General features: G+C 64.1%; 3 protein-coding genes across 3 annotated transcripts; 1 reads left to right on the plus strand and 2 right to left on the minus strand.

The window, feature by feature from the left end:
- Nucleotides 1–2171: 2171 nt before the first annotated feature.
- CHLRE_17g709500v5 (uncharacterized protein) lies at nucleotides 2172–10440 on the minus strand. Its single transcript, XM_001691485.2, has 10 exons — nucleotides 10125–10440; nucleotides 9464–9496; nucleotides 9158–9307; nucleotides 8847–8974; nucleotides 8319–8495; nucleotides 7915–8042; nucleotides 7599–7704; nucleotides 7135–7296; nucleotides 4756–6900; nucleotides 2172–4568 (listed from the first exon to the last, which is right to left on the minus strand). Exons 1-10 carry the CDS (start codon nucleotides 10152–10154, stop codon nucleotides 4391–4393), a joined length of 3237 nt encoding a protein of 1078 aa, XP_001691537.2. The 5' UTR covers nucleotides 10155–10440; the 3' UTR covers nucleotides 2172–4390.
- A 1014-nt stretch (nucleotides 10441–11454) lies between these two features.
- CHLRE_17g709550v5 (uncharacterized protein) lies at nucleotides 11455–19410 on the minus strand. Its single transcript, XM_043072050.1, has 9 exons — nucleotides 18951–19410; nucleotides 17627–18049; nucleotides 16792–16893; nucleotides 16161–16400; nucleotides 15493–15715; nucleotides 15034–15197; nucleotides 14696–14843; nucleotides 14463–14536; nucleotides 11455–14256 (listed from the first exon to the last, which is right to left on the minus strand). Exons 2-9 carry the CDS (start codon nucleotides 17753–17755, stop codon nucleotides 12502–12504), a joined length of 2835 nt encoding a protein of 944 aa, XP_042914509.1. The 5' UTR covers nucleotides 17756–18049; nucleotides 18951–19410; the 3' UTR covers nucleotides 11455–12501.
- A 470-nt stretch (nucleotides 19411–19880) lies between these two features.
- Nucleotides 19881–25042, plus strand: CHLRE_17g709600v5 (uncharacterized protein). Its single transcript, XM_043072051.1, has 6 exons — nucleotides 19881–21555; nucleotides 21738–22001; nucleotides 22312–22707; nucleotides 23036–23148; nucleotides 23377–23633; nucleotides 23867–25042. The coding sequence occupies exons 1-6, from the start codon at nucleotides 20678–20680 to the stop codon at nucleotides 24188–24190; spliced, it is 2232 nt and encodes a 743-aa protein (XP_042914510.1). The 5' UTR covers nucleotides 19881–20677; the 3' UTR covers nucleotides 24191–25042.
- The last annotated feature ends 5 nt before the right edge of the window (nucleotides 25043–25047 follow it).

Genomic DNA, 25047 nt, shown 5'->3' on the forward strand with positions numbered 1-25047 from the left:
CTCAACGAGTAAAGAGGCGAATTGTAAGCTCAGAAATCAACGGACTTCGTAGAGCCCCCATCCCGTTGCACTCATCCGGGACTGGGGGCGTGGCCGCAAGTACCGCATGCTCCCACCGAGCCCGCGCGTCCCTCCCCTGATTCCTGGCGCCCAGCTCGACGGGCGGCAATGGCTTGAGCTAGCCCCGACCATGTGTCATCCAAGGTGTCATCAGTATGGAACAAGGGCGCGGGCAAGGGATCGCCGAGGCTGGCAGAGGCAACGGTTCGTGCAGGCACCGCCCGCCATATGTCCAGCCGCGTCCCGCTGCCAAGCACAAGAGTAAGCAAGCAACGAACCAAACAGCAATAAATCCTATAACACACCGTGCCACGCTAGGGTCGCCAGCAAAGACCGCAAACCAGACACCGGCAGGTCCCAACCTGCGCGCCGGCGCCGCTTCTCGGGCGGCGCCGCGCTCTCCTCCTCCACGTGGCCGCAGCCCAGCAGCTTCGCTGGTTTCATTTGGTACGTGGCGGCTCTCGGTGGCCTAAGCAGCGGACGGCGCTTACCGTCCGTTTGAGGTAACATGTCTGCTCTCAGTGCGTTCTGCTGACCGCTTTCACTGATTGCAAGCGACAACAACCCCGCTGCCGTCTGCACTTGCATTCGCATTCGCATTCGCATCTACGCATTTCAAGGCCTTGTCTGCCCCCGCTTCTACGCACATGTACGCCTCCACTGCTGGGCCCAGGCTCTGCGCCGCCACCGCCGGCAGGTCCTGCGTCAGTGGCCGGTGGGTGCTGTTTGCTTGTGGGTACTTTGCCTCATGTAGTTCATACTCACGGCCTTGCTCACGGCATCGCGCCTCGGGCGCTTCGCTCGTGACAGTCAATTTTGGATTGGTCATACACTCGTGAAATTAGAAGATGAGACAAGATCCAGAGGCGCCCCTGTGCCAGTGCGCAATCTAGCTTCATCCTGTGTGTAAATAAGACAAAATGCACCTGCAAGGTTTGCGCATAAGAACCCGGTGAGAATCTGCGAGCTTGGCTGCGAGCCCCAGCCGGCCAGCCGCCCAGCCACCAGTCCAGACCCCAAATCTACCCATACCGTGCAAAGGACTTGCTCACGCCCCATGCGTGGCCCCAACCATGTGCCGCCCCTCACGTCGGCCCACGTCCCTGCGAGCCCCCTATCATGAGAGTGCGGAGCATGGCTGCATGGGAGCAGTAGTTAGCTCGTCGTAGAGCTTACCCGCCTCCTGGTCGGCAGATGAGGGAGCCTGCGAGCGTGCGTGTGAGCAGCGCCTGTGGCGCCGGGAGGGTCCCTGGTTACGCTGGTACAGGCTGTTATCGACGATGCCCTACACGAGGCTATCCTGGCGGTCCCCACGACCCCATGTCTGCACTCCTTGGTCATCGGAGTCTATCATCGACGATGCTTTAGAATGAGATGAAATGAACACACATGATGAGCACAGAGCACCCCTGGAGTCTATCATCGACGATGCTTTAGAATGAGATGAAATGAACACACATGATGAGCACAGAGCACGCGTTCAACAGCTGAATCCTGATCCAAGAACCCGAGGACGGGCGCTTACCCATGCCAGCGCGCTCTCCGTGCCTGGGGTGCTGCGTGCCGTATACGGATTCTGATCAGAGGGGCGGCATGGGGTACCTATCCACGAACAATCCTCTGGTTACCCCAGGATAGGACCGACTTGCTGTCGTATGGGCCGCGACCTCCCATCCCAATCCCTGAGGTCCTCGTTCCAATCCTTGCCGTCCCATTCCCAATCCCCGAAAGCCTGGTCCAATCCTTGCCGTCCCAAACCCAATCCCTGAAAGCCTGGTTGGCTGGTTCCAACAGGTTCCAATCCAAACGTCCCAAACCCAATCCTTAAGTGGGGGTCCAATCCTACTCCGGGCAATCCAATCCACGGAGGGGTGGCCGGCGCCGGGACCAATCCCATACCCGATACCACCGCTCTGTTCTTATTCACCGTGCCCCGGCCCCCAGGCTGTGGTGCATCAGCAGGACACCACATCGCGTCCTTTCTCTCTTGTTGATTGTGGTAGAAGGCTGACAGGGACGTGAACCAACGTGAGCAGCGGCATCCATAGGCGTCTGATAGGCGTTTCCGACTCCCTCGCGCGGCCTTCGCAGCGGGCCAATCTGGGAAGGCTTCCAAGGCGTGGCTTTGACAAGGAGGAGTGAAAGAAGACAAGTGTTCCCCGGTCACGGGAAAAGGGGCTGAGCCCCTCCACAGTCTGAGGCCGAACAACCTGATCGCCCGGCTATCCTCATCGCCCGGACATAGCCGGGGTCGGTTTCCACAGGCACATAGCCAAACCAGGTGCCTAGCAATCGCGATGCCACAGCAGAGCCAACCGTAGCCAGACGCAGCACAGTTGTCAACAGCCGCACTACTTGTCATGCCGCTACGCCTGCCCTGCCAGCCCCACCGCCGACCGCTACCTAAACACCGCCAGCCGGCTCCTCAGCCTGCGCGCTTGCGCCGCTTCTTGGGCGGCGCTGCGCTCTCCTCCTCCACGTGGCCTTTCCCGCCCCCTCCGCTACCAAGATGCGCGCACGCGCCGCCGCCGCTGTTCGCCGTATCGTTTGTGATGCCGTGCCGTTGCCTATCTGTACCCCGATCACTTACAGATACAGCCTACAACCCGTTGCTACTCACGTCTGATTGTCGTGTCATGTGAACGTGCCGGATACGTTGCGTAATTGCCTTGACGCTCACACTGTCGCTCAAGCAACGTGACTCGCCGAGAATAGCCGGCCTATGTTGCAGGGAGTATTTCAGGTCCAGGGCAAACCACCAAATTGATTGTCATGCATGCAATCACGATTTTAGCTTACCCGCGTGCGCCATCGTCCCAATACACGGTGTGACGCACCCGCGCGATGCCCAAACCGATAAAAGCTTCCAGCATCGAAGCCTCAACGTCACCAACCATCAGACTCGCCGCAAACGTACCTCCTCGAGATGGTAGCCATAGCCTGCGCTTGCGCACGCCCATTTCCCTGCCCCGTGCCCCTTCCATCGCGCACATGCCTTGTTCATCCTGGACATGCTGCGCGCGCTAGTAGTAGAAAGCTGCTGCATGTGCATGGTATGCCATATGCAGTACTAAGGCCAGTGTACTGTCAGTCGCTGTGTGCGACACTTACCCAACCAGCCAGCAACCATCAACACATCCTCAATGTAAGCCTTCCACGCGGTTGATCGGCCGTCCTGTATGCGTCGCAGCGAGCTCCCGATCCGCGGATGAGGTGGGCCGCGCGGAGCCACAACCCAGTGCGCTCGCTACATGCTTCCTGACATCCATGGCGCCGCATACGACTGCACCATCTGCACCATGTGTGCCCATGCACTCATGTGACCATGCGCGGCCAGCGACGGCGCAAGGAGCCGGAGTGCCGCGCAGTCACCCTCCCAGCCTGAATCATACCTAGAAAAAGAGCATACATAAGCAACTAAGCGCGGGCGGGCCACGCCATCACTCGGGTTCATGATACTTCCTTTCGCCATTCATGCACCATACGCCAGACTTCAGGACAGTAAAAAGCAGCAGCGCACCTCGTGCGTCCTGTCCACATAGGGGGCTGTATATAGTGTAATTTGCCTGTGGTCGGGCTGCGCCCCACCTCCTTGCCACACCCAAGACCACGAAAACACGACCCTTGTTCCTGTATGTACGTTTGAGAGAATTATGTACAGCGAGCGCGCCGCTGCGCTCCTCCTCATGCACCGCCTCTCTAGACGCAGCAAACTCACAGCGGCCTGCAGCGTGTGGGAGGAACTCACCACACTGCCTCTCAACAAGTCAGCTGCCTCCGAACCAGGCAACCTGAAGTCAAAACGCATGCTAACGTCCAGCAACGCTGCGCATGCAGCAACGCGTGACCGCAGCCCACGACTCCCCAGTTCGCAGCATCAAAGCCTATTGCCTCTGGCAAGCAGGATAGCCTGCCAATTCAACAACAAAAACGCTCGCACGTAGCGCATGCATGCACATGCACTTGAAGCGCCATTAAGCCAACTACGATATGGGTAATGCGTACATAGCATCACTCAATATGCAAACAACAACGCCGTTCAGCCTCAACACAATAGCTATAGCTCTGTGGTACTGATCCACCTCTTCGATAAGCAAGCAATGACAGCCACTGCAGCGTGGTGCATTAGGCTACCCATGCTTCATAATGCTGGGGCCACATGCACATGCAGAGGCAGGCAGCAGCCGTGCATCGGTCGCATTACACGCTGACCCCAGCACGTCACGCTGATCCCGGCCCTCGAGGCCGTTGACGCGTGGCCTCAGCCGCCGCGGCCGTCGACGCCCTGCCTTGCAAGCCGAGACCTCTGGACTGACAACAGGAGGCGCTCTCATGCGTCGGCACCACCGGCCTCGTCGATAGCGCCCGTCAGTGCGCTGCGGCGGCTGTTGCCGCCGGCGGCGAGTGCGGACTTGCCGGCGTGCTCGGCCGCGGCGATCATGCTGTGCTGCGACTGGCCGTGCTGAGACCACTGGCTGGGCGGGTTGGCAGACGTGTGCTCAGAGTACCTGCGGGCGTGCGGCGGGAGGCACACGGGTTGAGGGACCTGAGGTTGAGAGGCTGCAGGGCACGTCAACGCGACGGGAAAACATGACAGGGCAACGCTAACCAACTTGAGTCCGGGCGAGTGCGGAGCAGATCGCGACCTGGCGCCAACCCTGGACAGTGCAATGACACCAGCTTGAAGGCTCTCACCAGTACGGCTCTGAGTCGTCCAGCCCGGAGGCCGTGTACGTAAATGGCACCGACGCCGCCGCGCTGCCGCCGCTCGGCCGGTCGCCGCCGTAGTGAGTGCCGCCGCTGGGCCGGTCCCTGCCCGCGCTGGTGCCCACTGGCAGCGTCGCAAGACTGCTGTTGTGCATGCTGAACGTGTCACCAGCAGGCCCCCCGCGCGTTGAGTCTTCAATGCCAGCGGCACCGCCAGTGTCCACGCCACCGAGGCAGCCACACAGGCGGCCCAGGAAGCTGCCGCTGCCGCCGCGGCCCTGGGCCCCTGCGCCTTGCTGGCGCGGCGACTCGTGTGGATGCTCGGTGTGCAGCGGAACCTTCTGCGGCTGCTGCAGTTGGGCTTTCCCAGAGGGGCTCTGGGCGTGCAGCTGCAGCTGCTGTTGTTGCTGCTGCTGGTGTGCACGTAGAAGGTGCGGCTTGAGCGCGGGTGCAGGAGCCGGTGCAGGCGCAGAGGTTGACGGCCCTGCTGCCGACGGCGCTGCGCCAGACGCGGTGTTTTGCCGAGACGCTGGATTAGACCCGGGGTTCTGCAACCCGCCGCCACCGCCGCCGCGTTGCGACGACGTCGCGGCGCCTAGCAGCGCCGCCGCAGTCGTCTCCAGCGAGTTTGCGGCTGACGGCAGCGCCGTGGTGGCGGCGCGCGTAACGGTGCTCCGGCTCGGCTGTGAGTACGGCCCGCTGGCGCAGTCCGCGCCCGACGCCGCAGAGGCGCCGCCGACAGTGACAGCGCCCGCCGCGGCGGCGGCGGTGGCGCTGACGCTGCCGCTCTGCCCGTCGCCCGTTCCGCTGTGCCGCAAGCCGTGGCTCATGCGCGGGTAGCCAATGATGGTCTGGTTGCTCGTGCGGACGTCCTCCAGGGGCGGCGGAGGCGGTGGCGAGCCCGGGGCGTCGCCGCCGCTGGCTTCCGCGCCCTGCAGGCCGCGACGCCGCCGCGACACGCCGGACATGGCGGCGCCGAAGGCTCGCCGCACGCGGCTGCTGAACGGTGCAGGAGGGCGGCTATCTGCCGTGTGTCGCTCAGGAGGAGCGCCGCCACCACCGCCGCCGGCGCCGGCGCCGACGCTCCGCTCCGCGCCTGGCGGCAGCGCAGTCTCGGCGCGACGGACGTTGCCGGTCGTGCGCCGCTCTCCAGGCAGCAGCCCTGCGGCGGCGTGGCTGGTGCCGGCGGCGGCCGCCGTCGCCGCTGCTGCAGCCGCTGCGGCGGCCCTCGCTGCCGCAGGCGTGCCTTCGGCGGCACCCATAGGTGCACTTGCTGGTGCGAACGGAACCTCGATCTCGACGCAGGAGGCGCCGCCGGCTCCGGCGCGGCTGCGTCGCTGGTCGTGCGTGGCGGGGCCCTCATCCGCAGCGCTGGCGGCAGCGGCACTCACCGCCACGACGACCAGCTCAGCAGCCTTAGCGTCAGGCGCAGAGGTGTTGCGGTGGTACGGAGGCGGTGGCATCATAGGCGCGGCGGTGGTTTCAATTGTGGACGGCGCCGTCGCTCTCTCCATCACAAACGCGTTAGCAGCAGGCGGGGTGCCGCCGCTGGCAGGGCCGCTCACGGCGCGCGCTTCGGGCATGCCCGCTGGCACTATCGCCGGCAAGGCGGACGGCGGGTTGTTGGATGCAAACGACACGGCACTGGTGCCGCCGGCCGTCCCTAAGGCCCCGGCCGAAGCTCCAGAGGCACACAAGGTCGGCGCAGCGGCGCCGCCGGACGTATGGGCGGCATCTATGGTGCCAGTGCCGCCGGCACTGGTTCGTCCCGCGCTCGGTACCGCCGCGGACGATGCCGTCGCAACGCCGCCGAAAGCGCCCGCTGTTCCCATCTCCAAGCTCAAGGGTTCAACGCCTGGCCAGTGCCCTAGCCCTGTCCCAGCTCCTGCGGCGCCCGTCGCCGCCCTGAATCCCATACCAGACCCAGCGGGGGCGCCAGCCGCCGCCCCTGCCGCCGCCGCAGCTGCTGCTGCTAGCGCTGCTGTCGAGGAGCCGGGGAACATGGCCAGCGAGGGCCCGATGCCCAGCTGCGCAGCCTCGCGCTCGTATAGGGCCTCCAGCTGCGGGCAGCCCAGCACCAGGTTGGGCACCTCAAAGAAGTAGGGCAGGTGCATCAGCTCCTCGGCGGTGGGCCTGCAGGTGGGCACACGGCGAGGGACTCCATGTGAGTGCACACACACAGTGCCAGGCAGTGCCAGGGTACGTGGCTTCGTTAGGATAACAGCAGCAAAAGCACCAAAATGGATACGTCTTGATGAACACTGAAGAGGTTTTGAAGTGCCGCAGGGTCTCGCCCGCCCTTCCCCTGCCCGCCTCTTTGCCTGATGTACTCTCTATCCACCGCCGGCCAGCAGCCGCAAGACCCACCGGTCCCGGGGGTCGGGCCGCAGGCACACCTCCAGCAGCTCCAACAGCCGAGGACCCAGCTTCGCAAGCCGCTGCCGCAGCGCCATGCCGGGGGGCGGCGCCGTCATGTGGATCAGGAGCGGGTCGTGCGCCAGGCACAGGGCCATGTCGGGTGGGAGCGGCCTGCATGGGAAGGTGAGGGAAGGGTAGCCGTCAATGTAAGACGGGAGGGCGGGGTTGGCATTTGCGAGATTGGATCTGGAATTAAGCATGCATGCATTAGGCGACTGCTTGCAGGGACTGGCTGGTTTGGACGAGGGGAGCGGCGCACGGGAGCGGCGTGTGGGACCTCCAGCCTGTGGAGCTGCCGGCAGTAGCACTGCACCTAAGCAAGGACACAGAGCACGTGCAGCCCTCGCGTGGAAGCAGCACAGATAGCTACCGGCAGTAGCAGTGTGCACAGCAGCGTGCGCCATGCGACGCACCCGAACATGCGAATGATGCGCCACAGCTGGTCGGCGGTGGACGTGCCGGGCAGCAGCGGCACGCCTGTGGCCATCTCCGCCACCGTGCAGCCAAACGACCAGATGTCTGCGGGGCAGGGAGTTTGTGTGTGGCAGAACATGACGGGTGCGGCGCGCGGGAAGCAGCGGCTTCGGCACCGACCAGCAAGTACCGGTAGGTAGTGGTACGCAGCCGGCGGAATGAGGAGCGCAGCGCGCATGTGACGGCACGCAGCATCATTAAATGAGACCATGCCGTACGCCACACGCCAGCACCGACACGCCACGCTGCTCGCACCTGCAGGCGGCCCGTACTCCTGCCCCAGCAGCACTTCGGGCGCGCGGTACCAGCGCGTGACCACGTAGCTTGTGAGCGCCTCGCCGTCCCGGGGGTCATCACACGAGGTGAAGCGCGCAAAGCCAAAGCTGTAAGAGAGGAGAGAGAGGGAGAGAGAGGGGGCAGCCGCGGGTGAAGGGACAGGCAGGGGCAGGGGGCCTCCGACGTACTAGCGTACTGCGGAACGTCGTAGTTGCAGTGCTTGGAAAACTGTGGTTTCCAAGCGAAGTACAGTTGTACACATACATCATCGAGCCTTCGGTAGTAACAAGTAGTGCGCAAGGAATTGGCGATGTCTACTTAAAACTCAAGAAACTCTGTAGGAGCTCCGGGAAGCCGCAAGGCGCGACACAATGGCAACTCACTCGCACAGCTTGAGCACGCCCTCGTCCGTGAGCAGGATGTTGGCGGGCTTGACGTCGCGGTGCACCACACGGCAGGCGTGCAGGTAGCGAATGACGGAGGCTAACTGCCAGGACAGCAGCTTCACGTCGCGCCGGGACAGGCCGGAGGGGCGCGCATCCAGCTCGGTGGCTACACACCTGTGGGGTGCGGGGGGAGGGAGAGCGGCGTGGCGTGCGAGCGGCGGAGGGCAGGAGAGGCAGGTGGCAGGAGCATGAGGAGCCACAGGCAGCAGGGCAAGGCGTGCTGCGGGCAATGGGTGCCGATGCATGGGCGACCCAACCGTGGGCGCCCTGCGCGGTCCCGAGGGCCCCAGGAGGTGCGCACTGCAAACGCAGACTGGCAGGCGGACCGGTGCAGCGCTCTGTCCCGAAGGCTGACAGCACAGCCCGCCCTGAAGTACTCTTCCTGCGGAGGCATGCCGAAATTCGCCCCCGCGCACCATGAAAAACCCGCACACACGCAGCCAACGGAAGCTGGTTTATCCGCACCTGGGCAGATACTCGAGCACCAGGTAGGGCCGGCCGCTGGGGCTCTTGAAGGCATCTAGCAGCTTGACCACACCGGGGTGGTCCAACACCCGCAGCACCCGGGCTTCACGAAGCGCCAGTTTGAGCCCCTGTCGTCATGGGGCGCGCGTGATTGCGTGGACCCAGTTGTGTTTGGTATACGGTATTCGCGCTCAGATCCATACGACGCAAGCGCGGCAGCACTGCGCGCGTCACACCGACTTAATGACATCTGGAAGCGCTGAACCCCCACCGGAACATCCAATACTTTGCGTGCATATCCCGCTGCTTACCTGCTTTTCTTTGTATGCGCCATGGAACGCCTTGATGGCTACATACTGCTCCTCGTCGCCGGCAGGCCCGCCCGTACTGCTGCCGGCGCCGCCGCCGGCTCCACTGGCAGACGCCGCATCCCGTACCGCGCACTTGACCACCGCACCGTACTGCGTTAGGTAGACAGACAGAGAGAGGGGGGTTGATATGGCGGGTAAGCTTTCCAGAACGACAGACGGCAGAGCAACAACAGGTGACGGGCGCAGACGAAAAACCCGATACCTCACATCTACTGACCCGCGTTACACGCATACCACACCACGCACCGTGCCGCGGCCGAGCAGCTGGATGTAGGTGTACTGCATCGGGTGACAGGATACAAGCAGGAAGTGAGTGAGGGGGTAAGCAGGCCTCCAGCGTGGCTGGAGGCCGCACTCCTCTGGAAGCCTGAAGGCCCAGCGGTAGAGCCCCAGACGCCGCTGTCAACGCTGTGCAGCGATCAGCCGCACCCCTGTGCTATCGTAGGGGCACAGCCTCAAAACTTGTTTACAAACATTACCTCCAGGAAATGTGCCAGGAAAACCAACGGACCACCCAAGTTTGCTGTTTCATATAATGCAAGCAAACCCACGCAAGATTATGCTAAACATACTCCAATCTGCCCGAGCGGTCGCAAGCCCAGCCCGTGCCCAAAGTGCTTGCCCAACCAGCAGTAACTCGAGCCTTGTTGAGCCCCTAATATGCGTGTACCATTTTAGCCTAAATTTCCAACCCCCCCACAATTTGCTTTTGTGTGCTCTAACCGCAAAGTTTCCAGAATATGGTGGCCGGTTTGCCCAACTGTGTTGCTAGCGCCTCCATACGCCGGCCCGTTATTGCTTAGGCCAATGGATGCTTGCAGTGGCATGTGATTGGCAGCCTTGACCAATGTCGGAGCCAGAGTCCAATATCCGTTCCCGCCGGGGCCCCAATCGCCCCAATACGCACCCGCTGGCTTGACCCGAGGTCCTCGGCCATGCTCAAAGGACCCGTGAAAGTATTGTGGTCCAATCTACAGCTCAGCCTCCACGTCTCCGTCCACCATGACTCTAATCGTTCGGTCCTCTTCGTTGCGTCAAACCTCAGCAGTGTTTGCTGTCCAGGCGTCAAGCAGCTGCAGCTATTGTATTGTGTGCATGACTTGCTTGTGCCTCGTAAGAACGGGTTTGTCTGGGCGGGTCACAAGGCGAACGAATGCTGGTCAAAGAAGGCCGACGTTATACTGACATACTACATATGTAACGGTGCTGTATGCTATGATCGGACGTCCATGGTAGCACGAAGCAATGCGGCAAGCTCGGCAAGTCGATGCCGCGACCTAGGCGGTGGGAACTTTGTCGTCGATTGCCCGAAATATATACAGCATGCCATATATTTTGATGGGGAGAGGGGCAACCGTTGCGTGTCGGCCACATCGCCAACCGCAGCACGTCCACGCCCGTCCCCACGCGTCACCGGGGGCAGTCATACGCACGTTCACACTAGCCGGCGGATGTGTTCCGACGCGAGGCCACTGCAGACTAAGTCATCATGTGTTACGGTGTTGCGCACATACGCGCGAGCCGCTTCGCCCCCAGCAGTGCTTCGCGGGCAACTGTCCTGGCGCGTCCAGCAGCTTCCAGGGGCCACATGGCTTTTAATGCCCCGTACCCTGTCCCATCGCGCCCTGCACACACATAGAAAGCAACGTAGCTGTGTTTGCAGTTTTGCAACGCAACGTCCTGTCAACGTGGACGCCTGACGGACGCGTGGCTTAGCAGTGGATGAACTCACACCAAACTCAGTCTTCGTGTGCCTATGCATGCATTGGCCGCGTTCTCGCAGTTCTCGCACATTGATGGCGTTTGTGGGTCCGCTTCTGTCCGCTGGAACCCGTCAAACTGTATCGCTGTGCACGCCGACCGTTCTTAGACCCGCACTTGTTACGCCAACGGGCATTCGTTGTGTCCGGCGCAGCGCTGCGAGCGGCGGCAGCAGAGGCGGCGGCAGCGGTTACCTACGGCGCTGCCGCGGCAGCTGCTGTGCAGCAGGGCGGCGGCGCATATGGCTAGAAAGCTTTGTAAACGCCGTCCAGGCAGGGCGGCGGCGCATATGGCTAGAAAGCTTTGTAAACGCCGTCCGGAGATGAAGTCTGTCGACAAGAGGAGGCCGCTTCGGCGGCCGGTAGCCCCCATACACCCCGCCACCGAAACCAACTGTCAAACACATAGGGCGAAGGCGGTCCGTCACTGAACGGGGGCCGCTCGTGCGGGTGGAGCGCGGCGCCTGGGGGGAGGGGGGGGGCTAAGACCCCCTTTTCATGAAAAAAAGGCCGCGGTGCCTGTGTTCAATGTGTCGCCCTTTGACCCCTTCGGCAACGCAACTGAAATTTCATGATTGTTTACCCCACCAGGCCATGGGCCGAGGAGCATTTGGGACGCCACGGATATCAACACCCGCAACATCATTTCACCCTTGCGCATCTATTCCGTTGCAGAACAAGACCAGCTGGGTCCTCCACATTACCCCACTCCTACCAGTGTAGACCAAAACAACATGTTGCCTGGGTGTCGGCCTGTGGCCTTGTTGCCCGCATTCGCAACTTGGGGTGTGCAGATGATCGTACGAGCACATCATCCGTGTCTTTGATGTGCCAGGCGCATTGCAGACATGCGCATCCAAACCCGCTAAGTGCGTGGTCCAAACCCCACGCAAGTACAGTATGAACATGTCCTGCTCGCAGTCAGCACCTACTGACCATCCTGCATTCCTGCAACTCCGCATGGTAGGCACCACCGCAGCAGGTCATCACCGCGAAACAGCCATCCCGCACACAACACATATTCCCTTGCCACCGACCGACGCGCGTTAGGTCAGAGGGTACATTGAAGCCGAAATTCCGGGCCCACATCAGACAGGACACGTGCGGCACCGCATTGCCCCTGGAATGGCCAGAACAGACGCCTTGCCTTGTCACGTGGCACATTCACACACACGCGCCCGCCACGGTGTATTAAATGCTTCACGCGTGTAGATATTTACCGTGTCAGAGGCCCACAACACGAACAATTTCTTAGGCCGTTAGTCGTCACTGGGATGTCCATCAGGGTCGGGCTTCGTGAGGACACACTTGTCATCTACGTTGGCTTAGAAAGAGCGCCCCAAAACGTGATGCCGTATGTCATGTAGCGCCCAGAACGACGTGGCTGGCCACCCGCCATTCCGTCCTCGTATCGTCAGCAACACGGCCTTCTAAATAGGCACAAACACATACGCGCCCAACCTGCCGTGCACACTCACTCCTGTGTGCCTTCAGACCCAGCGCCTTTCTCAGGCGATCAGGGGCCTACTCCCGCCTCAACTCGACGTCCACAATTTGCTCGCGCGGCGTCATCAGCCGCCATGCCTCCGGCTCCGACACCTTGGCGTCGGCCTTGCCCTCGCCGCCGCCGTTCGCCCCTGCCGCCGAGTGTGACGACGACGTTGGGTCCCCGCTGCAGCACGGTGCCTCGCCGCCGTCTGTGCCCACCATGTCAAGAGCAGCAGCGGCGGCTGCACCGCCACTGCTGGCGCCATTGGCGCACACGGGCTGCACGTGCACCGGCACTAGCGCCGTGGCGGCCTCCTCCCACACGCTGCCTGCCACAGGCCGGAACAAGCCGTCACGCCCCTCCTTCAACCAGCGCAGCAGCACGTGGCCAGGGGTGGGCGCCGGCCGCGCCAGGCGCTGCACCAGGTAGAAGAAGCGCTTGCTCGTGTCCGCAGCCGGCGATTGAGCAGCAGCAGGGGCCGTCGCAGGCACAACCGGGGCAGCGCCGGCAGGCGCCACTGCCATTGCCGCGGCCGCTGCAGAGGCCGCCTCCGGCAGCGGCACAGCTGCAGAGGCCCGCCGGCTGATGCTGCCGCCGTTCTCGGCATCGCCCACAATGGCCATTGGCTGTCCCATGACCGCCTCCGCGCCGGCGCCCGCATCGCACCGCGCCTTGAGCGCCATAGCCGCCATGTTGACCGTGGAGCGAGGTTTGATGGCGGTCACGATGTGGCGCCCGTCGGCCGTCAGCTCCACGGCCGGCAGCGGCGCCGGCGGCGCGGTATCGGGCGAGGCCTCGTGGCCAGCGGCGCCGCCGGCGTTCTTCGGCGGCCGGCCGCGGCGCGCCGCCGGCGCGCCGCCTTCGTCGCTGGCGCGCGCGCGCTTCTTGCGGCCGTCACCGTCAGCGTCCGCGGCCGCCGCGCGCTTGCTGGCGCGCGCGGCCCGGATGGCAGCTGCCTCCACCTTGGATGCCCGCGCCGCGATTGCGGCGGCGGTCTTGGTGGTGCGCCCTGACGGCGTCGCCGCCTTCTTGGCCACCGTCGTTGCCTTCTTCGCCGCCGTGGTTGCCGCCGTCACCTTCTTGACGCCTCCGGTGCCGCGCTTCACAGCCACCGCCGCCGCCACCGCCTTCTTGGCCGCCGAAACCGCGGGCTTGGACTTCGCCACTGCCGCCACCTTTGCTGTCGTCGTTGTTGTCGTCGTCTTTGGCGTCGCCTTCTTCGCCGGCGCTCTCTTGGTCGCCGCCGCGGCGGTCTTGCCCTTGGTTGAAGCCTTGGCCTTACCGGCCTTGGCGGTGGCTTTCGCCGCCGGCTTCTTGGTTGTCTTGGCCGTCTTGGCCGTCTTGGCCGTCTTGGCCGCCGCCGCCTTGCTGCGGCCCTTGGCGGGCTTAGCCTCGGCCTCCTCCGCCCCCTCCTCATCAGACTCCGCCTCCTCGTCGCTGCTCTGGTCAGCGCCTTCCGCCCCTTCCTCCTCCTCCTCCTCGGCGCTCTCGCTGCCGCTCTCAGACTCCTCCTCCTCGTCTTCAAAGTCAGCCGCCTGCGCCTTGCGCCGGCGCACGGCTGCTTTGCGCGCGCGGCCGGCCGCCAGCCGCCGGCGCGAAGTCGCGCCCGCCGCCGCCGAGGCGGCGGCCTCCTCGTCCTCGCTGAGCTCGAAGTCTGAGGACTCGGGCTCGGATTCGGACTCTGATGCTGTCGCGTAGGGGTCCACCCACTTGGGATCGAACAGCTTCATGCTGATGCGCACCACGTCCTTCAAAGCGCTGCAGCGGCACGGCACCGCCTCCTTGCCGATCTGCGCACAGGGTATTGCACAGGAGACGACGCGTAAGTTGCGGCGTGCTGACGGTCAGCGCTGAATGCGCAGGGCGTGCAGATGCAAGAAGTAACTGCCAGGAGGCAGATGGGCGTGAAGCACAGCCCGGCATATTGGCCCAGTCCAGCGCATGCGTAGCGCTGCATGTCATACAGTACCGTAGTCAGCGCCGCAGCGCCACCCACCGGGATCCACTCCTTCAGGCCAAAGTTGACGGCCTCAGCGCAGTTGAAGCCCGAGTTGAAGCCGGCATGGTAGGCTGCGAGGGCGTTCATCAACGGCAAGAGCAAGCACAATTCCCGGCCATTGTCAGCCGCGATGCGACGAGCGAAATTTGAGGCGCTAACGTGATTCAGGTGCGTAATAAAGGCCATGCCAACGTGCGCCGATCATAAAACGCGACACATGTGGCGCTCACCCGCGGCGTTGAGCACCACGAACTCGTTGGCGCGTTGGCAGGCCCGCATGTACGGCACGCCGTAGGTCTTGAGGCACGAGGGCGACAGCATGATGTCCTTGTGCCGCACAAAGGCCGGGCAGCTCTTGTGCAGCTCGGGGAAAAGGCTCTGCAAGGCGAACAATGCGCCACTGATCAGGAGTGCTAGCGACGCAGCTGTACATCACAAGCACAACTGAGCATACTGGTTGGCCTCTCCCGCGTGTCCTAATTCAGGTGCGCCTGAGAAGCGCATCACAGGTCCGCACCATCGTCATCCCGCTTTCGCCTTCGCCCCCGCACCGCCCGCCCGTTCTCACCTGTGCCATGCGCTCGAACTTCTGCTTGCCCGAGGGCGGCACGCAGTACCAGACCTTGGGCGCGCCCCAGTGCAGGAAGTTGACCGAGTACAGGTCGGCGTCCTCCTTGTGCCAGCCGAAGAAGGAGCGCCACATGCCAAAGTAGGTCATGGGAGTGGTGACACCTGCACAGGTAACGCGTAGGGCCGCCCAGATGGTTGGGAGGAGGGGAGGCAAGCGGTGTTCAGGCTCCCGCTCACCGGCGTCCGCCGCTGCCAACCCCTCCCCACCTCCCGTGCTCGCCCAGCTTGTTTCCCGGTCCGCTCCGTGCCCATACTTACTTCCTTTCCATCTCCAGCCTCCGACCCCCAGCTGCCAGCCCAAAACCCAATCCTCACTCCGCAGTCCCCCACCCTTCAGCCTCCAGCCCTGTGCTCTCCAGCCATGCCCCGGCCCGCCACACCCCGGCCCGCCACTCACCGGGCACGGCGTCCACCTTGGGGTGCGTCTGCAGCAGGTCGCCCAGGTGATTCAGGTTCCAGCCGTACGGCAGCTTCTCGTCAAAGAACGACACGGGCGTGTCGGCGCCGTACAGCGGTGGGTTGAGCGTCAGGTTGGCCCAGAAGGAGCGCTCCACGTCCGCGTCTACGGCATCCGGGTCCTTGCCCTCGCCCGCCTCCTCCTTGCCGTCGCCGGCCGCCGCCTGTGGCGCAGGGCAACGGTATGGTAAAGAGTGGTGAGCAGTCCGGTCATGGTGAGGGTGCTGCAGTGCACCTACCTCATCGGAGCAGCACACGGGTATCGCCTGATCCCTGGCCAGCCCCTGCCCCGGTCCGTTGGCGGCCGCAGACCTGCGCTTCGTGCCGTACTGGTCTCCGGGCCCCGACCCTCCCGCTCGCCTTGTCCCATCCCTTGCCCGATCCTTGCTACTTCCTCGTCCCGCCTACTGCCTCAGCAGCCCGGCACCACCCTGGGCCCCTGCCAGTCTCGCTACGCCCTCGTACACCCACTTGCGAGCCTCCCAGCGGCGCCATTGCCAGCCAACCTCCGATTATTCCCCTGCCCAGCCGCTGACCATCTGCAAACCCTTTGACGCCCCGCCCCTCTCAGCCGTGATGCCCCGCCCAGCCCAATCCTCCACCGCGCACCTTCTGGCTGCCGTGCTGCGGAAGCTCCTCCGACGGCGGCCGGAAGTTGCGCGCCGAAGTGGCCCGGTTGCTAGCCCGCCGCCCCGCCTCGCCCGCCGCACCGCCCGCCGCGTCCGCCGCAGCGCCGCTCTTTGCTGCTGCGCGGCCCGCACTCAGCCGCTGCACCTCCTCGTCCGCCGTCACTTTGAACTCCGCCACAGACATCGGCTTCTGCTCCACCAGCACGCACCGATACGCGCCCTGCGAACCGGAGAGCCGTAGGGGTCAGCGTTGGGGCCGTGCACAGCTGTGGTTGCCGCGGGCCGCCTAACCCAGTCGGTAGGCATTCGCAGGTGCCCTCCAACCCACCTCAGCGCGTCACTGGGGCCATTTGCCAGGGCCGTCCGCACTAGAGCGCCCTCCCTGCCGAGCTGAGCCGACACGTCGAGCAACCCCGTCCCCTCTCCCCACAGCTTTGCCGCCTGACGCACACCGCGGACGCCCCCCCGCGTCCACCCGCCCATCCCCCACATCCAGTCTTTTCATGCCTTAACTTTGCAACACCCCCTCCAGTCCGCCCTCTCTTCAACGCCACATCGGCCCCCCCGCCATCGCCTTGCCACCGCCCCTCGCTCCCCCCTGCCCTCCTCACCCTGGTGCCAAAGGCGTTCTGCCGGATGGGCACATTGATCTGCACGTTCCGCAGGTCCGGGAAGGGCGCACGCCGCGGCTTCCAGCCCTTTGGCGGCACCACCTGTGGTTTGGCAACGCACATGGAGACGTCAGTGTGTCAAGCCCAACGCAAGTCCCTCGCGGCATGGTGGGTCAGAGGGCCGCCGCGTGTCTGTTGAGGCGCCATAGCCTGCCTGTCCAGCCCCACCCAGCAAACCCAGGACCATTGGCTCCATCCCACGCAGTGTTCCTCCTCCATGGCGGCCTCCCCGGCCCCCAGACCCTGCCCCGCCGTGCCATACGCACGGCCCGTGTGCCCCAGCCCCCACGCAGACTAGGGCCGCGGCCGGCCCCGGCCTAGTCCCAGGTCGATCCCACTCCGCCTGGTCAAGCGGCAGTCCCGCTCCTCCATAACCCGTAACCGGTCTGATGCATGCTGCATGCCAGCGTGCAGGGACGGGTCAGGCGGCATCGCGCCATGAGCTGGCCAACCCGGCCGCCCTTCACCCATGCTTCCACCCCGACCCAGCTGCTTTCTGGCCCCCCGGTCAACCGCACCACCATCCCGCCTCCCAGCGAGACAGGAGACAACGTCCCATCTGCCTCCAGGGCCCCAACCCCTGCCTCACTCCGAACCTGAACCTCCCAGTCTCGAGCCTCACTCCTTCATTCTCTACGTGCCGTCCTCCCACCCTGCAGCCTCTCCTATCCATAACTGCCCCTCCCAGCCCCTCCCAGGCCCGTCCCAGCCCCCTCCAGCCGTCAACCGGCCCCATCCCAGGCCGACCTCTGGGGCCGCCGGCCCACCCACCCACCTTGAACATGGGCATGTCTGGGTGCTTCCGGAACACCTTCCGCACGTACTCGCAGAAGGGCACGTCAAACTCCTCCCGCGAGGGCCGGAAGACGGGGCACATGGCCCCCGCTTCATAAGAGCTACTCATGTCTGACCAACCGCCAGGCTGCGCCGGTCGGCTGTCTCAACTGTCTGTCCCGCGGCGCGGCTGTGCGGCCGGCGCCGGGGCCTTATGGTCACAGCGCGCGCTGGAAGCTGCGCTTTGACTGCTGCCGCTGCGCCGCCCACCCTACACGTCGGTGGGCGGGCGAGTGCGCACAGAGCCCAGCTCCTCGAGCCGGGTGCTGGGAGTCAGACGAGCTGAGCGCCGGTCAGGCCCCAGCTGGTGCACCCCTCTCGGCGCTGCTGTCCCCTCACAGCGCTGCTGTGCCGAGTCGCGGTCCTGCAACCAGGGGGAGCATTGCAAGTTAGCCTGCAGGCTGAGCGCAGCCCCCGCCCTATGATCTATCATGGTATCAGACCGCGTGTGTGGGAACCCGGCCCTTGTTGGACGACAGCGCTGGCTGGGCGGACAGTCGGAGCATCCCCGGCCGCGGAGCTAGTCAAGGCGGGTAACAGCCCTCCCTCACACACGCTTGCGAAACGAGCGGTGGGTGTGCGCAAATGCCATGTCGGAACTGACCCTCAGCCGTCACGCACCACCCTGAAGGGCCGTGCCGCCAAAAGTAGTTTGAACGGCCTCGCACATGCCGCTGAGGCCCTAACTCCCCAGGTCAGAACACGTGTATTACCGCGCGCAAAAGCCCCTCCGTAACCTCATCTATTGACTGGTGCCCGGCTCCGGTACACTAGCTCATGGCCCGGTACGCTGTGCAGTGGACTGGGTCCAAGCGGTGATCGCCGACTTGCTGGGCAACAGAGCCGTCAAACACCGCTCAGACCCACCAAGCACCAGCAGGACCATTCCATATGCACGGTGCTCGCTAATGTGAGGTCTCGCAGCCGCCGAACGACACACGCCAGGAACTTTGCGTACCGGCTCGAGAAGAATGTCCTCGAACCCACGCGCCTTGCGCAAACAAGGCGCAGGCTGCCCACAATCCAACTTAGATGAGTGCCTATACTTCTGGGCTGCACTTCAGGCACGCTCGCAGCCTTTCAAGCGACGTCAGAAACCTCGCATCCGACCGCAACACCGTGCGCAACGCTTGGCGCGCCATTCAGGCTCCAATTCAGCCCAAGATAACCATACATAGAGCCAGAGCGCGCTGCGGCCCCAAGAGACTCAGCTGGAGAGCGGTGCCTGGCCCCGAGATGGCCACGCAACAAACGAGGGCTCTCACCTGGCGCCTCGCTGCTATACGCCCGCCCGCGTCCACGCCCAGCGTGCCCACACAGAGCTATCCCTATTATGCAAAGGCAGAGAAGGGCCTAGCAAAAGCCAAGAATTCGCTGAGAGGAGGCTTGTCGGTGGGGATTCTTCGGTGCTGTTCAGTCGTGTCCGTGAAAGAATCTAGCAAGTTGCTCAGGTGTCAAGACGTAAGGTCAGTCAGGATTTGTCAGGAGATGGCCTTGGCCGCTGTGGAAAAAGGGCTCCGGCCCCATGCACAAGTTTTGGTACATGAAACGCCCCTCGCGTCCCGCACGCGAGAGGTGTGCAATGGTCAAGGTTAAGCACCAAGCCTTTGCGTGCCTAGCCGACGGTTTAAATCAGTATTCTGCGGACCGCTGCAAACCTTCGGACCCGCCTGCCAAGCGGTTTGATGCTATTACGACTAACACTGAAAATCTTATATCACTTACGTAACCAATGCACTACAAATGCAGTACTCGGGAGTATATTTGGAGCGCGCGCGGTCAGAGCCCAGCCCCGCCCAGCCGTGCACCCGCGCTCTACGGTACCTGCAATCACCTGTAAAAGATATGACTTCTACGGTCTCGCAGTAGGGTAGTCGTATCACGCCCGTTGTGCAGGCCCGCGCCAGCCATCCAGCATCTTGCTCACCCAGAGGCTACACCTGGGGCTGCGTAGCTAGGGCCGCGCAGCGGTAGTGCCAGCGTCGCATGTGCATATATCGTGTGGCATATGCTTGAGGGCGGGAATGACGGTGGTCAGCGGCACGAGGTCGGACCCAAGCCCGCCCAAAACGGCTCCAACGGTCCTGTACGGTCGAGGGCCAGGGATGAGGGCAAGTGGACCTCAGAGGCCGCATTTCGGGCCACATGCATTGGAGACTAGCTCGAGTCCGCGGGGTGGGGATGGCGGGGTTCGTAGCTAGAGAGCCGCCGCTGCGGCGCTGCCCCGCCGACCCCGCAATGGGTCACTTCCCTCGGTCCAAGGCAGAGCCCATTGTTGACAGTTCCCAGCTCCTCACGCGCCCTGCGCCCGCAGAGACAACTGGTTACAAAGTGTTTATCATCCCCCAAGCTGACCGCGTCCAAAGGCTCTTTGCCTTGGTCCACATTGCGGTCGCAAGCGTTTCCCCTGCAAAGCACTTCCGTCCGTCTGGCGCGCCTGGCTGCCACAGCTCCGGCCCTCCGGCCCATTCTGGTTCCGCGGCTGGGCCTCATTGCGTCTGCAGCCAAGCAACGTCATCGATAGCGGTCAATACACTCTGCAGACGGCGGGGCAACCCCGACCCGCGGCAGTGAAACAGCCAGCTGTCAACGCCGGCGGCCGACCCATCGCGACGCGGGCCGCTTGACGGGTCTGGGCTTACTTGCCTTGACAGCGCCGGATTTCGGCAACCTCGGCGAGCCCTCGGTTCGGAGCCTTGCTCAGCAAGCTTGCTGTCGAACGTGCCCGGCGTGCACCAAGCCGACCCCTACACGGCCTAACTACACTTGCGTGCGTGCGCGCTCATCCGCGCGCAACTCAGACCTGCGCAGGCGTCCTGGGACGTAATAAACACTGCGCCGGCGGTCTGTCAGGAGCGCCGTCGGAGACACCAGCTAGCGGCAGCAGCATCAGCGAACGGAAGCGCCAGCAGCAGTTTCAGCAGCCACGGCGGCACCTCGGGAGCGGACGCTGCCGCCGCCGCAGCAGCAGCAGCAGCAGCGACGGCGGGGCATGGGCGCTCAGCGTGCGTTGCGCGGGTTGGCGTGCCTATGCGTGGGTGCGCCGCCGCGGAGCGCGCACCTCAGCGACAACGAATCACCACGCGCCGCGTGGGCGGCGGCGGGCGGCAGGCGCAGCGGCAGCAGCCGGGCACGTGACGCATTCCGGTCCGCACCGCACACGCCGAACGATGATGACAGCCCCGAAGACGGTCACCGGCAACATCACCACCAGCTCCAGCCGCAGGCAGCAGCCGCTGTCAGCGGTGGCGGCAAAGCTGCAACCAAACCGCTTCGATCGCTCTGGTCGGCGCGCGGGGCGGCTAGGTATGCAACGGCGGCGGCTGCAGTGAAGCTCCGCAGCAAGCGCGACCGGCGCAGCAGCAGCGCCAGCAGCGGCGGTGACGATGAGGAGTTGAGCACGTGTGCGCTGCCGGGGACGCAGCAGCGCCAGCCGCAGCAGACACAGGTGCAAGCGCAGCGGCGTTGCGCGACCGCCGTTGCCGCGGCGAAACAGCCGACGGACGCAGCCGCGCTCAAGGCTGCCGCTGACGGCGGAGGCATTATGGACTCAGGCAAGTCGGGAGACGACTCGTGTTCGCTGCCAGCAACGGAGGTGGTGTTTGGTCTGGCGTGCCGGGCGTCCGTCAGCGGCCGGCAGCGGCTCGGCGGCGACAGTGTGGCCAGTGCGAGCGGCGTCGGCGGCGGCGGCGTGGCAAGGGCACCGGCGCCCCAGGCGGCGGCAGCTGCAGAGCGCGTTGCAAGTGCGGACGCGCCGGCTGCATGTGGCACGGAGCTTGCGGGAAGGGCCGTGGTCGGGCAGCAGTCCATCCTGCGCCCCATGGCATCTGCGCCGCTGCCCAAGGGCTCGTTCTCGGGCTTGCGCAACAGGTGCGTGGATCCAGCGGGCCGCGTCTGGGGGTGCGCACATGATGTGCGGGCGTTCAGCAACGTGCTTGCGAGGCGTTGCGTGCCAGCCGGCAGCCTGCATCGCGCCTGTGGACCCCTGACCAGAACGCAAAGCTCATGTGTGGGTGTGTATACACGACCAGAGCTCTTCCCTTGCCATGCAGGCTGCCTCCAAGCGTTAGCATGCCTGCCCGCCTGCACTCGGGCGCCTCGGCCCGCACTCCGCCCGCAGCCCCGTCCGCCGCCCGGCTCCTCACCAACCGCCATGCCCAGCAGCAACCGCAACCGCCACGGGGCACGCTGCAGGCCAGCGGCGCCGCTGCCGGCAGCTCCGCCCTGGTCAACCGCTGCACCTCGTTAACCGCCTCGGAGCGCTCTTATGGCAGTAGCCTGCTGTCAGCGGCCTTCGAGCGGCACGACAACCGCAGGTGTGTGCACGTGTATTACGTAGCAGCCGAGAAGTGGGAAATGCAAGGAACGTGTATGGATACCTGTTCGTGTGGCGTAACCATGGGCTCACAGGCCCTGTAGCAGTTGTGGTCCTGCTGCCAGCCTCAGCAGCTCGCAGCCCCATGCATCGCCTGCTGCAGCTCCCGCCAGCACGCCTGCACGGTCGCACCGCGCACCGCCGTGCATGCTTCTGGTCGCCCTCAGCCCCCTCATTTGCCGCCTGCTCTTGCTGTGCATTCACTCAATCTCAACCTCTTCCGCCGCCTCTTCCGCCTCCTCATCCTCCAGGGCCTTCACTACCGACAGCGCCCACGTGGACAGCGCCAGCTCGCAGTCCGGCTACAGCTCTCTTGCCGGCGCCGCTGCCGCCACCAGCAGTAGCAGCCGTGGCGGCGGCGCCGGGTCGGTGCTGCCATCCATGAGCTCGTCAGGCTCCGCCTCCGCCTCCGCCTCCTCGCCCTCCTCCCGCGCTGCCGCGCAGGCGACCATCAGCGACGGGGTGTCACCGGCGGCGGTTACGCAGCCGCCGCAGCATTCGAGTGACAAGAAGCAAAAGAAGCAGAAAAAGCACGAGCTTGAGCAGCAGTATGTGGTGCCTGCGGATGGGTCAGAGGCGCAGGCGCTTGCGGTGGCACGCGGCTTCAGTGAGGCGTTCCTGCGCGCCCTCGCAACTGGCGACGTCAGGTGTGGACCGCGCGTGCGGCACCTGCAACAGCCAACCGTCCTGTACTGATAAGCAAGCCGCCGCTTCGAACCTAAGCCAAAACCCTTACCTCGCTCTCTGCTCGCTCTCGCCGCGCTTGCCAGGTGCTCGCGCCTTTAACACACACACACACACACACACACACACACACACACACACACACACACACACACACACACACACACACACACGCACACACACACACGCACGCACACACACACACGACCATATAGTCTTTGTATATGTTTACACACAATCTCTCGTCTCTGAGACCGCTCGGCCTCGCACACACGCACCTCACGTGTGCAGGTGGGGCTCCGACCCGCGTGTGAGCGGGCTGTTCACGGAGGGGGCGCGCATGCTCACACACGACGGCCAGCTGTTCGTGGGCCGGACCGCCATCATCCGCCGCCTCAACGCGGGTGCGCGGCGTGGCATGCATGGCGTGGCGTGGCGTGTCATCTAACATGCACCGAATGGGTTTTTAGGGTGACACTGGGGCACTAGGACAGCAGACCGGACTGGCTGGCTGCAAGCTGCAGCGCCAAACGTATGTTGTATCCTGAGTTACTGGTTGTTGAGGATTGCTGCTCTTCACCACGTCCTTCATGCTCCAGCTTGCTTCGCCGCGCCCGTGTAAACCTCGTCAGGCATGGAGCAGCTCCACCGCATGCTGGGGGCGCTACCCGTGTCCTCGCCCGCACCCTCAGCCTCAGCCGCCTCACCCGCCCCGCCGGCCGGCGACAACAGCGGCGACGTCGGGGCTGCGGAGGCGCCGCCGGCGGTGTCAGGTGGAGGCGACGCCGGCGGCGCAACGCCTCAGGCGGCTGCTGAGCGGGCGGCATCTGCGCCGGCGGCTATGGCGGCCCCGGTCAACGTGGGCCAGCTGCAAAGCCTGGCAGCCAAGGTGGGTGCTCAGCCGGGTGGTTGCGCCGGTCAAGATAGGCGACAGTCTGAGAGACGTGGCGGAGGGCCGCTTTTTGGCGGTTGCACCCCTGGGCTATCGGGATGGGGCGACGTGAGATGCAGGGCCGCCAGAGAAGTCAGGTCACATGTTGCCGTGTGATGACTGAGAGCCACTGACTGTACCACTTCCTTCGGCACCTTGCACAACCGCCACGTTCCGTTCCTGCCCGCCAGACGCACCACACCCTGGACATCGCCATCGTGCCGCGTGACGCCGGTGATGGCAGTAGCAGCATCAGCTCCAGGCGCGGCCTGTTTGCGCGCCTATTTAGCATCGGCAGTAGCAGCGGAAGCGGCAGCGGCGGCGGCGGCAAGCGGGGTGCTGGCCAGGCCGGCAAGGCACGCGGCGACGGTGGCGGGTGTGGCAGTGGTGCCGGCTCGACGGTGCGGGTGCGGGCGACGTACGAGTTCCGGTTCGGACTGAGGCGCTTCCGGCTGCAGGACCACTACGCGGTGCGCGGCGGATCCATCGTGCGCCTCAAGCGCACACGCGGGTGAGGGCAGCTGCAAGGAAGGTGGCAGGCATGACTGGACCAAGTGTGAGGAGCAAACGGACCGTGTTCGCGGCGTGTCGGGTCAAGTCTCTATAACTTTCCTCCATTGCTGAAAGCGCATAAGTGCTCAGGCGGGACTGCTGTGGATCTGATTATGCTTGAATTCGGAAAGGCGCAGACGGTTGGCTCGGGAGAGAGGCAAGCACCGCAGTTGAGACCACGATCGGCTGGGGGCGACAGGTGGGGTGCAACTGACACACTAGTACACGCAACGCATGCTGTGCTGGCTAATTGCGGTAACGGTGCCACAAGGACGCACTGCTGTCGTCTGACGTGTGAATTGTTGCTAATTGGGTATGTGTTTGTTGCTGAGGGCGTGACTCCACAGTTGCTGGAAGACTTATTGTATCAAGCTCTGACTCGTTGAGCCTGCTGGCATTGCGCGCCAGTGAACAGTTGTTGCTGTTGATCTTCTCCTACTCGTATAAGGAAAGCCGCCAGGGGAACGCATGGGACTGACATGAGCCGCTGCCATGAAGGCGCGCCCGCCACTGGATACGTGACGAGAGGACGCTGCACACCTACCAACCGTGAACGTGACTTCGTAGCCCGACCCGGAACCCGGTTTTTCCCTATACAATGGTGCGTGTTAGTGTGTCTTTCTTTCCGAATGCATATTCTTCTTTTCAACTACCCGAGGGGCCGAGGGAGATGTAGCACTGCACGGGCCACCGTAGCCTCATAGTGTGAAGGGGGCGAGGGATCGACACTCATGTGTGTGTGTGTCGTGTAGCAAGCGCTCCCGTCTGGTTTTTGCATTGGTATTGACTAGAGGCAGTGGAAGTAGGCTACGTGGCACAG

This window comes from Chlamydomonas reinhardtii, chromosome 17 (assembly GCF_000002595.2).
Source record: "Chlamydomonas reinhardtii strain CC-503 cw92 mt+ chromosome 17, whole genome shotgun sequence".
Lineage (NCBI taxonomy): Eukaryota > Viridiplantae > Chlorophyta > Chlorophyceae > Chlamydomonadales > Chlamydomonadaceae > Chlamydomonas > Chlamydomonas reinhardtii.